The sequence below is a fragment of the Lampetra planeri genome, chromosome 2 (genome assembly GCF_965212315.1).
Source record: "Lampetra planeri chromosome 2, kcLamPlan1.2.h2, whole genome shotgun sequence".
NCBI classification, from domain to species: domain Eukaryota; kingdom Metazoa; phylum Chordata; class Hyperoartia; order Petromyzontiformes; family Petromyzontidae; genus Lampetra; species Lampetra planeri.
In genome coordinates this window covers 35297462-35315227 of record NC_136108.1, presented here as the reverse complement: position 1 = coordinate 35315227, position 17766 = coordinate 35297462, and the positions used below count along the sequence as shown (strand labels likewise).

Genomic DNA, 17766 nt, shown 5'->3' with positions numbered 1-17766 from the left:
TCCCCTGTCTATCATCGTTCATTATCGTAATTTCTTGCTGATTTTCAGGTTTTTTTAAAATATCCCAGTACGTCGACACGAGATTTAGCGTGGTGTCATTAATCTGCCGCGTGAGTGCGAGGTTGAAGCCCAGGTGAGCAACCGTCGGTGGCGTCCCTGCAGTATACCCGGGGCCTTGACTAAAATTCCGTAACGCTTTCACACAGCTGCCAGATCCAGTAGTGAAAGTCTCGCCGCGCAGATCGTATGCCTGGTGGCCAATTGAGTCTTCATTGCTTTGGTGTGGGATGGCTTGGTAATGAGATTATACCCCGAGTCTGGGTCCCCATCCGCTACGGCAACAGCCCCCTAATGCCCCCCCCCCGCCCCCCGCTGTGTCTGCCGCCTCCCACCGCCTGGCTCGCTCCTTCCCACACCACCTCCACCGCGACACTTTGTACCAGTGTCTTGAACAAACTGGGATTATTTGGTGGAGGCCGATCGATGCGGGATGAACTTTACAGCGCGAGCTGAAACTGGCTATCGATTGGCATTCAGCGAGAAGGGATTTACCCAGGCTCTCAGCTTTGTCTAATAATGTGGATATCAGTCAGCAAGGTATAGCTTCTTTAAAAACACTTATGGAGTAAGGCTAAAAGTTATTTTTTTCTCTCCCCGGCTTGTTTTTTCTTATTTTCATAGCATCCCATCGGTGTTTAGGAACGAGAGACGTTGGGCAAACGTCTGAAGTGCAGCACTGCTCTGCCGCACAGCCAAATTGCGGTGGTGTGCTGGTTACTTTTTTGAACTTTTAAAATTAGAAGTATTGCAGACGTTAATTTATCATTTGTTCACGTAATTATTGTGCTTAGGAAACTGAGCCAAAATTCTGTAATGAGCCAAAAGCTACATTTTGTCTAGCACTGGGCAAAAACAAGCTGCGTTATGATGCATTGACGTTCGTTACTAAAGAGCGTTTGGCTTTCGTCAAAATGTAAAGTGTTGAGTGCGCACTCCACGCTGCTTAATGATTCCTTGGCTCCTGTGTTTTTTCAGACCAAACGCATTCGAGGTCATTGCTGTTGATGGCATCAGCTCCGGAGTTCTGCAATGTCACAGCTCGCAGGAGTGCTACGACTGGTATCAGGCAATCTCCTCCAACACCACGGAATTGACTCAACAGAACGTAAGCGCAAACACATCCATGATCGTCGTTGTCAGGAGCGGCGGCCATCGGTTTATCCACTGCCGGATCAAAGGCCTCGCCCACGCTGTTGACCTTCCTGCACGCGCTATCTTACGTAAACAAGTCTCTTCGCTCCATCTCCACGGTGGTCGTGCTCTCGCGTGCGTTCACTCCTCTGGCTGCTATTCCGTCACCCGTCTCGTCCGTCTTCTATCGTAAATGAAAACATTTGGGAGGTGTGCCCGAGCCAAGCGCACTTTTACTTTTTTCAACTCCACAGAATGCCTCTGATTTGCATTTCCTCTCTGATCCACGTGCGTCTCTTTTTGTCTCTCGCTGTAAATTCCAAGCGTGCAGCTTTGCATCGTGCTTCCTTTGTGCAACATTCAGATTTTTGTTTCCATTGTGTTCAGAAAAAATACTCCTTGAATATTATCATTAATTATAACAAAATAAACAGTGTATTCGTGTTCGCACAGCGTTTTGCAATCAGACGGCAATTGCCACAATATTTCCTGTATCTATGTTACTATCATCTATTTCAAAAGTCATTACAGCCAGCCTTTGCTATATTCCTATTTTGTTGATGAACTCCCATCAAACCAAGTGACATCTTATCTGCTTTCTCCAGTCCCTTTCCGCGAATTGTAATTGTCTGCCTGCACTCTGTTCACTCTATGTTACTCATTTGCTTTAAAGATTCAAATGTTAATTCATTCTAATGGAGGTTTTTTCTAAAGTGCATTTGGGTGTATTAGACGTATTGAAATGTAAATTGTGTTTTTGTGTGTGTTTTTTTTCTCCCCCAGATGAAAATGTCAAATAAATACTCCCCAGCTCATGATCAGGTGAGGCTGACATTTTCATCATCCACAGCATGGTCATTTCCGAATCACATATATATTCCTAGCAAGGCCAGGAGTAGACATAAGTGTTGCGAAACATTGTAAATGTGTAGGTGTTATTATTATTATCTTGTCAAACACTTTCCACCACTGATTTATTAACATTACAATGCCGACAGCCAAAGTTCACCTCTGAAGTTTCAAGGCAGTTCACACATATATAGAGGGTGAGCCAAAAATCAGGACACACATTTATTTAACACATCAAATAGGGTTGTTTAATTTATTTTCACAAATGTTCAAACTGCTTTCCATTTACGTGAATGTATGCATGAATTCTATTTTAAATGTAATTATGACTTTTTTGTAAAGGTTTCAACTGCCTTCTTTTGCATACATAATTGTATTCAAATTTATTCCGAAGAGGAAGAAGAAAAATAGATATTAATAATGATAATAGATGAATATAAACTTAACGAATCAACAATTAAAATGTGTAAATGCACGTGTTTACATAAATTAAATAATCCTATGTGTCCTGACATTTGGCCCACCCTATATATACAGTACCATGTAAACAAGAACATATGATGATTCATGCTTTATGTACGTTGGGTTATCTTCTTGGTTCTTTCGGTAAAGTCACGTAGAAGGGAAGTAATAAAATAATAAAAATAAAACATAATAAAATAAAATAATTCTCACGACGTTTCGGCCACAACGCAAGCAGCCGTCCTCAGGTGAAAACCAGGTCCGTCGAGGCGACAGAGTCTGAATGAAACAGCACACGAGCTTGGAGCATAGATCATCGTGCAGGAGTTTGTCTTTGCTACAACCTGCAACGCCCGACACAGCCAATCAAATAGAGTTGTCACGTGGTGGACAAATGAGCCAATTGATTTGCTTTTTGTTGAAAAACAAGCACAGTTTTGAAAATGTTGGGTGGTGGATGGTTATAGTTCAACCTTGGCATTACATCCCACAAGTTGATCCGACGCAAAATTAAATTAATTATGACCCACTTTGGTTGTGAAAGCCTACAGATAAAATTAAGCAAATCTCAACAAACGCGTTTCACTGTTTGTCATTAGATTTATAATACACTTCAAAGACGTGTATCTTATCTCACTGTTAGTTGTATCTTTATACTTTATACTTTGTACTATCGTTCTACCGTCGTCGTATGTTGTAAAATAAATATTTGCACTTGTGTGGGTATCGATTCTTTTTGGAAATCCACTGCTGAATCGAGGGCCTAGCTGGGCCTGGGGTTATTTGACCATACTTCACCACAATGATTCGTGTGGATTGGTAAAGATGGGGCTCATAGACATTGGAGCATAGTGCAGTACAATTTAATTATTGGTACACTCCCCTCAACATAGCCTCACAGCAGCCCACAGCACCTGCCTTTCATGAGTCATGGTCTCCGTTCCATGCACTGTCCAGTCAGTCCCAACGCCGCTTAGCTTCTCAGATCTGACAAGATCGCGCGCATTCCATGTTACTTGGTCACAGGATATATTTAATTGCTTTGGGTTTATTTTCAATGTGTCGGAATGGTTTTTGTTTGCTTAAATGGCTGTTGTTTGTTTACCATATTTTACCCTTTAATGATCTTGTTGTGCAATTGTTTTATTTATTTTTATTTTATTATATTTTTACTTTGTAACCCGAGTCTCAGATTGATCATCTCAATGGCCTCTCACCTGATTGCAAAGTAAAAGATCTGTGTGGTTGCCTCACAGCGGCCCAACACTGCCTGATATCCAGAAGCCTTTGCGACGATGCTTAAGTGTGCGCACGAGCAAAAATACTCATTCGATATTGTTTATCATTTATATTAAACAGCGTTATTACGGAGAAACTACGTGATGTGAAGTTCACGAGTTATTGCCTTTCATTTAAAATTGCAAAAGAATATAAATACTGTTTGCCAAAATAGTTTTGAGTCATCGCATTCTTGTCGAGTGGCACAGAATATGAATCATTTGACGTAAATATTTCATGCAATCATTTTGCAAAGTTAATGATGTCTCTTTTTTTTTAACTCACCACAGTTTTCGAAATGTGTATCTTTTTTATTTATTCATATACAACTATAACACACGCGGAAATGTATAATACGGACAAACTAATTACAACGCCGACGACAGCTGCGGCACGGAACCTGAGGATAAATCAAATTCCCTTGTTTGTTATTTTCTATCTCCTCGGTCGGCTAAGGTTAAATTTTAATTCAAGTCGCGAGGTCGTCGTCTGCGGTGGAGTGTGATTGCCCGTCGCGTAAGCGCGCCGCGGTGGGTGCGCGCGAATCACTCGAGCGCGTGATGGTCGCAGATCGTGCACATGGGCTGGCTGTACGAGCGTGCGCCGACGCCGGACACGTGGCAGGTCTACCGCACGCGCTTCCTCGCCCTCAAGGGCCACCACATGCACCTCTTCTCCTGCCCTCCCGTGAGTGGGCCCTCCCCGCGCACGCTGCCGCGCGTCTCCCGGGGCGGCCGTGATGTCGTTCTTTTTTGTTTGCCCACGATACGAGAGATCGGCACCGGCCTGCTTCCCCGCTTTCCCGTGGGTCCTCGCGCGCCGCTGTTGAGAGCTCCGTTCGTGCGACCGTCGAAGTTGGATATGGATGTTTAAGTCGCGATTGCGACAAAGGAGAAGACACACCCTTCATTCGTTGCCTCGTGCGCACCTTTTTTCTGGTCTCCTCAAACACGTGGGACACGCTCAATAATTGGCTGAGCAAAAATCTGAATGTGTAGGGGACTGCAGGCGATGCGCTGTTGTTGGCTGCGTCGACTCGATTGTGCGGTTGTTTTGCAGCTCGTTTGTGGATCTGTAGTGATTGCGAGAAGTTGACTTGGTCAGCATTGTTTGTTTCAGTCGTAGACTCAGCCGTCCATGCCTCCTCACTAGGCACAGCCCTGCGGGAGGGGAGGGTGCGGGGGGGGGTCCTCTGGAGGAAGCTGAGCCCTGCTGTCTCTAATGAATGATCTCAGTCTGTGCCTTCATTTACATTGATTAGGCTCTGACATGTGGTGAGCAGTCATAACCATCATCATGCTCGACGATGTTCCTCCAGTCGTAGTCACCAGGTGACTAAAACAACCCCCGTTTCCTTGATGAATGATTGTGTCGGCGACCTGGCAGTGAGTGACGTTATAGGAGCGGACCGCAGGGAAGACGACAACTAAACTAAAGTATTTTTTATTTTACCAGTTAATGCCCACTTGAGCTATTGTCGCTGTTTTTCAGAAGTGACCTGGCCACAAATAATAGCTCATACAAGTGGCTTATTATAATAATTTGTAAATGTATTATAGCCAAATATTCTAAACTCGTGTTTCTAAATTTGGAGGGGAAAAAACCGGGGGACACGGAGAAAAAGCCACTTGGCGACGGGGAGAACTTGCAAGCTCCAAATATACAGCAGCAGGTGTCACGGTTAGGATCTAACCCACAGCCTCCTGTATACCAGGCGAGGTAGTTAACATCTCATAGTCACCGTGGTGCCCCTGCCATTACCACAGCCTCCTCCTTCTCAACCCGTTTCCCATTCCTTCCACGCTTGCCTCCCACGAGCCGCGTTAATGCATTTGCAACGCACGCTGATAAGCAGGACAACAAAGCCCATCCGCGCACTCAATGTATATTAATTTGGCCGATTGTATATTCATGTTTATTGTGGCACGTATGTTTGATATGGATTTGATATGCTATGTTATGGTAATGAATCATGCCGATCAATACGTCGCATTATTTAGAGCCTGTTGAGCGATGAATAACTTGTTTTTTTCAAAGGCCGCCTCGGAGGCTGTAGGATGAAGAGCCCACGGACACGGTCTGTCCGCGTTGCCGTGGGGTCTTCACGTTTTCCGTTTGGCCCCTGGCACGGCAGACAGTCGTCGTTTATCGTTGTCGCGGGACGGCGATTGAGAGTGACGTCACGTTGCACCTGATAGAGATGTGACGACGATTCACCCCACCTCGTGACTCGACGAATAATCTCGATCACGGTCAACAATTCGATTCAGGAATTCGGTTGTTTGGGTTTGTTTCATCATTGTCGTGGAGGTAGCAACCCCGAGTGGCTACAGGGGTCACATGAACCTGCTAAAGGCAACATGTATGAATCAGTAATATAAATCGAGTGAAGGAAAGAAAAACCTTTCATGGACCCTACCTACTCCTGTGTCTTGTAATTATCTTCCAAATGACGACGAGGATATTGATGATGATATAAATAAAATAAAGCATATACTTTACACAAAGAGTTTGATGCCAATATTATGAGCTTAGTAATTGATGTCAGCAGGTGGACTGGTGGTTTAGAGGTCAGACCACTAAGCCATCACCAGTGAGAACCTCGGTTCGAATCCAGACAAGTCACCGATGATCAAACAGGATTTTTTAAATCTTGATTTGAAACTTTCGTGACGTCAGGCATCCATACTCTTGGGTTCGTTCGGTAAAGTCACGTAGTTAGAAATAAAACAAAATAAAACAAATCACGATGTTTCGATCACAACACAAGCGGTCGTCATTACCGCCTGTGTTGCGATCGAAACGTCGTCATCACCGCCTGTGTTGCGATCGAAACGTCGTGATTTATTTCATTTTATTTCTAACTACTTTACTTTAGCGAAAGAACCAAAGAGTTGGATTTTTTTAGTGTAATGAGTTGACGCTTTCAACCCATTCACTAAATTTCAGTGCTGAGAATTAAATATAGCGGTTTGACTGTTAAGGAACACGCTCATAGCAGACTGTGTGGGAAAGCCCACGTGATAAAGTGTAAAGGGTAAAAGGGACATCTGAATGATTCATTATTTTATGAAAACTCCTTTGAAAATGTATTTGTTCTGTGATTATTCTCTGACATCAGCACTTCGGGTGTGATGCCTGTTACAGAATCCCCCCATGTGTTCTGTGGGCTTCTACCGGTACTCTCAAACAGCACTTGCCCCCAACAGGCTGTGAAAGGCGATCATGGTCTTTGTGAGAAAAAATCATAACCTTATTGTCTTTTATTTACAGGTAAGCACACGAGACTGGGAGAAGGCAGAACGGATCTACAATGTGTTTGAAGTCCTCTGTAAGGTTCTTAAGGTGAGATAATTCGAGGCCAATTAATTTAACCCCGAGGCAAAACGCATTCCGGTGAAAGCAAAACGTGTGCAACAACAGGAGAATCTCCCCCCCCTCCTGCCCCCCCTGGCGTTCAGAATGAGTTCACGTTTGTTTACTTGCCGCTTGAGGGTTGTTGGCCTCACGAACGAGTCGCGTGCGCGTTCCTTGCCCACCGGGGCACCTGTGGGTTTTGGCTGCTGCAACGCATTGCCTCGCCGTGTCGACGGCGCATGTACCCGCGCCGTCGACAGCCTCCCTGACTGCACGATGCCGAACAGGATTTTTTTTTTTTTACCGCAGCACTTTGTTTCACGATGGGATTCGATTTTTAAACCGTTGGCTCGCGATGCCCGGGTAAAAATATCCCGCAGCTAGGCGAGCAAATCGTTGCGCACGGATTTCTCATTTCGCCACGCCACCATCATATTAACCAAACGCTACTCATTGCTCCTTCAACGTAATCAATGTAATACAACAATCACTCAAGGTGCGGAGCGTTAGTTATCAATCAGACAAAAAAAAACAGGATGCAGACTTTATCGGAGTGCACGCTAACTTATATTTCATGAGCGGTAATGGACATATCGCTCCCGGGCGTAATTTGAAACCCCCCAATCCAATCATGGGATTGAAGTTGACACACAAAGTTGGCAGCCGTCCATCAGGATTCACACTGCAGGATAAAATAGAAAGCAATCGGAAAGACTGGATGGCTTTCTGATTGCAGGAGAAAGCTATAGCACCCGAGGTAATTGGATGTGTCTGTAATAGGAATTGTTCCTACAACCGGTGCTACTGACCTTGGTGAGTTACAGACGCCACCACGCGTGTCGTGGCGGTGCAGGGGTCACACGTTTAATTTTAATTCACTCGTACGAGATAGCCGCGTTTAATCGCTCCCTTTCACTACTTGACCGAGTGGTTTGCGAATGGGAAACATTTTCACTCGACTCCAACGTGGCTCACAATGAACACCCTTTTGTAAATTTGGAGTGAACCGATGTGCGGTGATTGTGCCGCGGTCTGCCGCAGCAGCTGCGTTCGCGATGCTGCATTGTGTCTCAATCACTTCCGCGGTGAGCACTGCTTATTCTGCTCCCTTAAAGAGATTGCCTCATCGTTCCACATGCCTGCAGAGTTTTGACTACAGCTTCGTGCCTGGAAACTTCCTTCATCTAAATCAAGTCGCATGCAGCTTTCTCGATGGGGCATAACGTAGAACATGCTATCACAGTAGCAAAGAAGAATGGATGAATGTTGCATGGTGAGTTTTATGATATAATATTAGATATGCCCATGGCTTTTTGCAGAACTCATGGGTACTTTGTGTTTCAGGTTGGCCACCGCGGTCTAAATGGTCTGCATTGTGGGTGGACTGGTGGTGCAATGGTTAGCGCACTGCTCTAATGAAGCCAGTTACTGTACCTAAATTCGACTAGAAGCTTTCGTGACTGCAGAAATCCATACTCTTTGGTTCTTTCGGTAAAGTCACGTAGGTATACAATAAAATAAATCACGACGTTTCGGGCGCAACACAAGCGTCCGTCATCAGGTGGGAAACAGTGCTTAACAGTCTGGAATGCTTTCACGGGAATGATTTTGGCACGCCACATCCATCTCAACTTAATTTGAATATCAATGACTAGTAATTCATGAACCGGAGCGACTTCCACCCCACCCCCCTCTTCTCCAACCCACATTGACCAGCGTGGTGAAGTATGGTCATGTAACAGAGTGTGGCGAGGCCTTCGTCCAAAAGTGGGCTGGCAAGGGGGGTATGATTTATTGTATTATCATGTTGAACAAATCCATCAGTTAAAGGCTGGGAAATTCATAGACGTATTCATTTGCAAGTCCGCATTGCGATAGAGTTTGGGAAAGAGCTTCAGCTCGACAAACAGTGCTTAACAGTCTGGAATGCTTTTCCGGGTATGATTTGGCACGCCGCATCCATCTCAACTTATTTTGTCTTCATCATATGTAAAAAAAAAAATCCGTAAAAACAAAGTTTTTCACTATAAATCCTTTATATGCATGGCGGCTAGAGTCCTCTCGTCCTCTGGATTGAGATGGCTGCCACCAATGGGTCAGATGATTGCCTGCCACCATTAAGCAATTGGTAATTAAATATAATTTATTTTTTCCTAAAAAGTGTAACATTTTGGAAAAAAATTTTCACGTAAATAAGTTGTCATGCACAACGAGTCTGTGTGCAAAATGTGAGCTCGATTGGATCACGGGAAGTGGGTTAAAAAACGACCGAAAGATTTGCACGGTCGTAAGCGTGCAAGCAAGCAAGCAAGTGAACTTAATATAAAGGATTTTAAAAAACACCTGTTCATAGAATTATCGATATATAGGATAGGATAATAGAGGATTGTTATGGATAGGAATCCCTTGCACGTCTCGAGTGGTAGTGCCCAATGACAACCCCGATACTAGAGCACAGCATTTACAACCATGAGCAACGTCAAACCTGTTTTGTTTTATAAAAGGCTGAGTCGACCTACGGGAGGCCCGTGACTGGCTCCGACATTTGTCACCAATGTTGGCCGTGAGCGCGAATCGAACTCCGTTTGCCAGCTTCGTGGCACAGCGCCACCGCTAAGTTCATCCGCTGCAGCGCTTCTCTCTCCGCGCAAGCGGCGACGCGGGCGCTGGTGGGGGCGCTCTGTTGCGTGGCCATCGTTTCGCTAGAAGCGCACCGTCTCCTCCTCCTCCTCCTCTTCCGTGGCCACGTCGCGAGCAGTTGCTTCGTCTCTCGAGGAGACACGCGGCGTGAGCGCGAGGCCGATGGGCAGCAAAGCGTTGGCCCGGGGGGCTTGCGCTGCCGTCGGCGTTTTTCCCTCTTGAACTTCTGTCGCGAGCAAAGTGATGCCGCGCGCCCCTCGTCGCGAGACGCTGCTGGTGCTGGTGGTTGGGGGGAGGGGGAGGGCTCGGTATGTCGCTGCAGGACAAGTTGGATTTCACCAGAGGACAAAAAACTAAATTGAATCCTCAAAATTGTCATCGAATTGAGTCTATGTTGGTGGAATTGTTCAAATATTGGATACGTATCGCCTCTCATCAAGGTGATATCCCAAGTGCCATTCTGCTCCAAGGGTCACGAACGGTGTACAGGAGCACTCGGTCTTGATCTGACTACCCCACCCCCTTCCATTACGTGATTTCATCCCACTATGCGTCTCCCTCTCGTCTCTCCTCTTCCTGTCTGCTCCCTCTATCTCTTGCCTGCTTTTCCTCTATCACAGATTGAGATCACTACAATTGTGTGTGTGTGTCAGACAATCAGAGGATGTGTAATTCTGGTTTCCTTCCCTACTTTGTTGCTGTTGATTTCACTTTCAGTGTCTACCTGCTTAAATTGCCACCGGGCAGTGCTCATCTCGTTCAATGGCCCTAAATCACCGTGGCCTAACCACGTGCCTAGGTGCTGGGACCAGTCACTCCACAGAGCACCCGCCTGCCTCTGAGTGGAACACATAGCAGAACTCGTTGTTTTATTGACCACGGAGGCATAATGGGCCGAGTCAATCTCTGAGCAAAACGTTAAACTCTTGACCTGCCCCCCTGAGAGTCGAGGGCCCTGGCCCCACGCCACTCAGCCAGCCTTGCGAGAGACGCAGCGCAATGAGTCAGCACTCGCTGGAGTCGCAACGGCAGCATCCTGGAGGGACGCCACGTATTTTCGAGCTGTTCTGCATTTCTGGGGTGCCACGGGATCCTTGAACGTCCACTGTAATCGAAGCGGACGGCACGATTCATCGCCGGCCGATTTTTCACGGGCCTCCTCCGTTCATTCCCTTCCACCCCCGCCCCCTTCGCCCGGCCTTGCCGATCTCACGGACGCGACGCACAGGGGGGCGACCTGCAGGACCAGAAGGAGCACTGCTTCAGGGTCATGACCTCCACGGAAGACATCCACTACTTCAGCGTGGAGCAGGCGAGCGAGCTCGCGGTGTGGGAGAAGGCTTTCCAGACGGCAAGCTTCCTGGAGGTACAGAGAAGAGGGGTAGGTGTACTTTACCCACGTGGCCACTGCGCTGTGTGTTTGATCAATCAAGACCAGGGCTTCATTTCAGTGGGGAGTTGTCCGGGGCTGGACTCCGAAAAATGTGTTGCTGGTCCGGGAAGTTAGGGATTGGCGGGTTAGAGGGCCACGGAAAATATTCCTTGAGAAATTAAGGTTCTGATTGTGACCATCAATCTGTGAGCTAGTGGAGCTGTAGACGTTGTTACGTTTGTCTTGTCGCTTGTTAATTCTGTTTAAGGAAATTAGTGACGTAAATTTTTGAAAGGGTAGCGGACAAAAAATAAGCGTGACGATGAATACGGCTAACCGCCGTGACTGACGATTCCGAGTGAATATGCGGACGGAGGTCACTTGCTGACGTTAGAGGCGGCAGTGCGCCGAGAAGGACCAGCGATGGTGATTGTATTGAGCTTACTGAGTACTTACCTTGGTTTTTTTTGGGGGGGGTGGGGTGGTGCACACCCCCAAACATATGCATTTATTAACTGTGCGTATTTTACAAAATGTTAGACTGCTTCAGTCGACTACACTTACAGATAACAGACTCAGGTTAAGACTCAAATAAAATTCAGACTACGTCAACACGAGTAGATTGCAAAGCCATTATGAAAGGCCTTTTTGCCTGGCTCCGTGGTTTTTATTAAGATGTTGTATAGAATTTGGTCATGAATAATGCATGTCACTTCATGTACGTTTCGTTATTTTTAGGTCAAAACACCGTTAATGATGTGTATTGAATTACAGTTTATTTGTGCCAGTGGGGGGTCTTTTTGTGTTTTGAACATCTGCCTGCCCTCACTTCCAAGTACCCAATCTTCCCTTCGCTGCCTCTCATGCTCGCTGCTCACAAACGTCCCTCCACTCCTCCACTCCTCCGCTCCTCTGACCATTCCTTCTCTCTCCTACCGCCGCTTCTGTAACCCCAATTCAGCAGAAAACCAGGAGCTGTCTAATTACGCATTCTATTGACTTTCTCTACAGACTATGTGTGCGGGGCTGGGGATGGGTGAGATCCATGCTCAGTGCAATCTGGGCGTCATTTTGCTTGTGTTTATTTTTCAGTCTATAACCTACAACTGTTTACTCAAGGGAAGGCCACTGGGATTGAAGATAGACTTTAACACAGGATTTACATGTTTTGATGCGGAAACAAAGGTATGTGTACCGATGATAAAGCAGCTGACGACAGTTTTGCTCGTAGGAAGCATTAACTGCGGCCCTGTTCCTACACAACGTCTATGTTGTAAATCAGCCACGCTGCAATTACATTTTAATGACACCCGAAAATTATGATTCCGTTTACAGTAATTTTTTTTGCATTTTGTTCAATAACATTTGAAGGAAACATCACTTTGTATTTAATAATTGTGCGTAAAGAAACTTTGAATGCATTACAATTTAGCGACTAAATTAATTAAATGGTTATAATGAGTTGCGCAGTCGTTAAAATTAATGACCAAAGCGAGTTAAGAATAATGTTAATAAAACTTTTTATTTTTTTTATTTTGAAAACCAAAGAAATGTTAATGTTTTTACTTTAAAATATGATTTGCTAATTAAAAAATATATCCTTAAAAACTCACACCCTTTATGTTGTAAACTGCTAGCAGATAAATATCGTTGGGTCTTTGCACAGATGATGATATTTGTGGGACTTTATATTTGTGAAGATCAAGCAACATCCACGATTTTACACTTCTTTAAAAGGAGGAAAACGAATGTACTTCGGTAAAATATGAGCCCTGTTGAAGCTAATGGTCTCTTTTTTAAACGACAAAGATGTAGGCTCCACACGTGTCAAGTTTTACTCGACATAACATTGGGTGCCGGGGATTATCTCCTACGTCATCATCAACACCTGCCGTTTGTGGTCCTTTCAAGGCAGGTGCCGTCTCGTTCGTCTGTGAAAAGACGCCGCGACTTTATTTGGACTTCTTTGTGGCGTGCCCAGTTGAAGAATGGCTGGGCGGCACTCTGCCGGGCCTGGCCTGAAAGTTGGCCGTCGTCGTGAGACCTCGCCCATTGGATGAGCACTTTTTTTTACAAGGAGTCATGTTTGCATAGACCACAATACCTGCAGTCGTAATGCAAACAAAAAACACAACTCTGATAATGTATGCACTGTCCTTGAAGTTGATTGGTCCACACCCGAGACAGCTTTCCTTAGAGCCTAGTCTCACATGGTGTTGGACCAGATGACGCCAAAAGGCGCACCATTTGATTGGTCCACACCCGAGACAGCTTTCCTTAGAGCCTAGTCTCACATGGTGTTGGACCAGATGACGCCAAATGGTGCGCCTTTTGCCGTCATTTGGTCCAACACCATGTGAGACTAGGCTCTAAGGAAAGCTGTCTCCGGTGTGGACCAATCAACTTCAAGGACAGTGCATACATTATCAGAGTTATGTTTTTTGTTTGCATTACGACTGCCGGTATTGTGGTCTATGCAAACATGACTCCTTGTAAAAAAAAGGTGTCAGTTTTGTTGCCAGATAAAAGGGTAAAAAAAACAATTATCATATTTTTTCTTCTGGCAAATGAGGTTCCAATGGTGGCGATTCTGCAATTTGGATGGGAACTCGAGTCAAGAGATCATGTTTGTGCTGGGTTTCTTTTGCATGTGAATGGGTTCGAGCGAACATGTGCGATAGCAAGAGAAGGAAACATGATGTAAGTTCAGTTTTGTTGTTGGTTGTTGCTTTGCTAGTTTGTTTGTTTTTTTAAATTGCTTTTGTTTCGCAGCATCTAATTTGGCATTACAAGTTCGCTCAACTCAAAGGCTCCTCTGACGACGGAATGAGCAGGGTTAAGTTTTTATTTCAAAACACGGACACAAAATTAGTGGAGACAAAGGTAAGGACGTGCACTTACATCTCAACGCATAACACATTCTATTCCATTACATTCCCAGATTGTTCACGTGTTCATATTTGCATAATGTAGAAGCTGCGCTCATGAATACAACTGTGGTATTTCAGATAAGAAAAACAAATCAAATTAGCAATGAAAATAAAGAGCTATTCTGGTTTCAATCAATGCAGCCATATAAAATTTAAATCCCACAAATGTATTTTTGACATTTTTAATCAAATATATATTTTCACGTGCAATTTTAAACACGTATACAATTATATATGAAGATATGTATATATATATACATCAGAAATGTAAAATATCATTCAAACATCATAATCTATATTTTAATGATAATTATTAAAAATGACGGTTAAAAATACCAGTGGAGTGACGTCCAAGAAATGGAGTGAGTCCGATAGCGCGTCCACCAGGGAGACGGAGCGATGAAATCAGCCCGTGTGCAGGTGCCGGATGGATTGCCCCGCAGATTAGTGAGAGATGGCGACGGCTTGGGGAGGCCTTCATCCAGCAGCGGATTGATCATGGCTGCTGATGACGATTATGATTTTACGACCAAAAAAACCCCCATAAAATCACTACAATGGCTTCAAAAGATCACTCGGAGATGCGTGACCCCACGTGGGCTGGCGCAGAGGGGACACGGCAGCGGCGCATTATCCAAACAGATACAAACGCAACCGCCAGTGGCTTTCTTTCGTGATGACAAAAAAACAGGATCAAAATGACTCATTTTACATCCAGTGAATACAAACACCATAAAAAAAACGGCCACATTAATGTCAAACAACGATAAACCAGAAATCCTACTTATTATGTTTGAGTAACGTGGCGCACTCACATTGGACTAAAAGGGCCGTTAACATCCCTTTGTTCCGTTCCCGCACGCTCCCCTCTGAACTCGCCACCCTGTAGCCTAATGGCTATCCCCGTTATGATGTCGTCCGATGGCGTTGTAAATAGATTGTGCCGCGCAGCGCACTTGGGAAGCACGCAACACTCACATTTCCGCGAAGCGAATATAACTACAGTATATATATCATGTATTTGATTTTTTTTTTCATCTCAGGAGCTGGAATTCGCAAATCACATGGCCGTGCTGCATTGCATCCATTCGTTCGTCGCCGCTAAAGTGGCTTTGGTGGATCCGGCGTTCGTGGAGGCGCAGGGCGCGTCGAAGAAGCACGCTCTGAGCTAGCGCGCAGTGGATCGGCGGACCACGGGGCCACTCGGTCGTTCGTTGAAAACGATGGCGACGCAGTCGAGTTCAAAAGCAATTTTGCTTTTCGCCGTCCTAAAATATTTACGGACGCGACGACGAGAAAATTGGGAGGATGGGAATTGGACGGCGAGCACGCGACGCGCCAGGATGGTGAACAGCGCGAGTCCGGGGGGACGGAGTGTGGCGACGTCCTGAAGATCGTGTACATTTTACATTTTGCGATTCCGTAAAAAAGACCAACACCGTCTCATTTAGTCAGCTTCACCGCTATTTCCCATGCAACTTTAATGAATGCACATCTAATGGTATTTTTTATCTGTTTGTTGCAATATATATACAGAATGCCTTGCGAGTAAAATAATAGATTCATCGTAAAAGGATATCCTTTGTAAACTGTTTTCCGCGTTGCTTATTTTTTCAATCGTGCATCGACATTTCCCCTAATATTTAAAACAAAATACATTGTGAGTAAAATTATTCAATATTTTTGTATGAATCCGTGAATAATGAACTTGACTGATCTGCAAATGAAAGGATTTTATGACACACAGAATGTAGGTGAAAGGGATAGAGTTGCAATGAAGTTCTTATTTTGTTAATAGATTTTATTCTTGTATATGAATTTGTGGATTGTTAGATACTGTACAGTATTATTGAAAAATTGTGCTTATAACATATTTGAGACAATCAATACAAATTTTGGTTTAATATTTAGTTTTCAAATAAATGCCTAAATATCTAAGCTGTTATTAACTCAAAAAGCACACAACCATTTCACTAAAACTGTTATTATTATTTATGAAAATTGTATATAATGTACACTACACTTTTTAAAATATCAGCGACGATTAATATTTATGCTTAGAATTTAATTGCGTAAATATTGTTTCAGTTTTGTTTCTTCCTCCAGCGCAAAAAATAAAAAAGAGTCCCTTGAAAGGCAGTGACAGTTTTATATGCGTTTTCGCCAAATGAATTTCCAGTATTCGCAACACGTTTCTTTTCCTGTTTTAATGAACTTTAAGGAGATCTATGCTTTATTACCTCTTTTAGGTGAACATGTAATAAATTATGCCTGTAATATGTACAAAAATATAAAATAAAAACAACACACGCAAAATAAAGTCGAGCGTAATGACATTGTTGAGCTCTCCTGTTTCAATGTGCTCATCAAAATCCAAACGACTCGAACGGTCGACACAACTACTGCCAAGTGCCATTGGTACCCCGGGCTCCCGGCATCTCGAAACACTCACGACGCTTTTGGACAAACATCACGCGACTTTTTGAGTCTGCGTCTGTCTCCGTGCGACAAAGTGACAACCGCTGCTGATTTACGTGGTCGTCAGAACTTTAAATACAGTTCACAGCAGCGCACGTGCAAAGCAGTAGCCTGTAGTTGTGTACACTTCATACAATTAAGAGTACATCAGCACTCCTGTTATCCTGGTGGAAGCTGGAGGCACACTTGATGCACTTCTATCTGCAATGCTCATCGTACCCAGAACCAGTTGCCGTCCTGGCGATACATCCGGAGCTGCACCAACAGCCGTCTGGAACCTTCTCCCTCCACAAGTTTACTGCATCCAAGCACCATCCTCCACCTTCAAGCAGCAGCTCAAGGTTCACCTGCTCAGCTTGGCTTATACGAGGAACTCAGAGATAAAAATGCGTGTGTCATACAGTATTTATTATGCAATCGTGATTATTATTCGTTCTTTCATATGGCATCTGAAAAAGAGCACAAGGCTAGCAATTGATCTTCCATCTGTGGAGGAGATATCCACACCTTCTACATTACGTAAATATCGGACACGGTTGATGATAATCGCAGGCACCACAGGGACCGCTCGCTCAGAGGACACCCCCAGCTTCCCCAATGGGGCGGCGGTGCCCCTAGCCTCAGCATCTTTCGAGGAAGCGGGTTGTTGAGCATTGACCATGGCAGTGTCAGGGGACAGAGTGCATGCAAGGAGGTCTGATGCCACCGTGTGATGTCAGGGTCAGCCGTCCACCTCCTGACCTCGTCACTCCAACTCCACAGGGTGATGCCCTGCTCGTGTCCCACAGCCACGACACGTGACACAGCACCAGCGGTGGAGCGTTCCACCGCTTGTTGAGGAAGTTCGCGGTTCGAATCCGGCGGGCCACCCTGGCCATTACTGCTGTGCGTATTAAGCGCACAATAAGCGCCGTCTGCCTCACAGTGGACGTTAAAGATCCCCTGACGTCATTTGAAACGAGTAGGCCGTTGCGTGCCGGCGACATGGTCCAAATATATTTAATTTTAAAAAAAGATGACGTATAACATCACCCAGTATTAGAGTGTCTGTGAAACACAGGCGCCTTCCTTCGCGATAGCCTTGTGTTATAAGAACGGCAGGAATACCACATTAACTAAATTGTTATTATCGTTAGCGGGGACGCTCACATTAATCTGCCAGATTGACACGGAGTATAAAACACGAGCTGGATATGCGCCTGAATAGAA

The 17766-nt window shown here is 44.9% G+C and overlaps 1 protein-coding gene across 1 annotated transcript in view; it reads left to right on the top strand.

Annotated features, from left to right (window-relative positions):
• SNTG2 (syntrophin gamma 2) overlaps window positions 1-16399 on the top strand; it is a 102332-nt gene extending 85933 nt beyond the window's left edge. Inside the window, exons 10-17 of the mRNA XM_078614323.1 lie at window positions 1036-1165; window positions 1975-2013; window positions 4351-4467; window positions 7054-7125; window positions 11006-11158; window positions 12242-12334; window positions 13922-14032; window positions 15123-16399. Coding sequence (XP_078470449.1) covers window positions 1036-1165; window positions 1975-2013; window positions 4351-4467; window positions 7054-7125; window positions 11006-11158; window positions 12242-12334; window positions 13922-14032; window positions 15123-15251 — 844 coding nt within the window. The 3' untranslated portion in view covers window positions 15252-16399. The remainder of the gene's footprint in view (window positions 1-1035; window positions 1166-1974; window positions 2014-4350; window positions 4468-7053; window positions 7126-11005; window positions 11159-12241; window positions 12335-13921; window positions 14033-15122) is intronic.
• Window positions 16400-17766: the final 1367 nt, after the last annotated feature.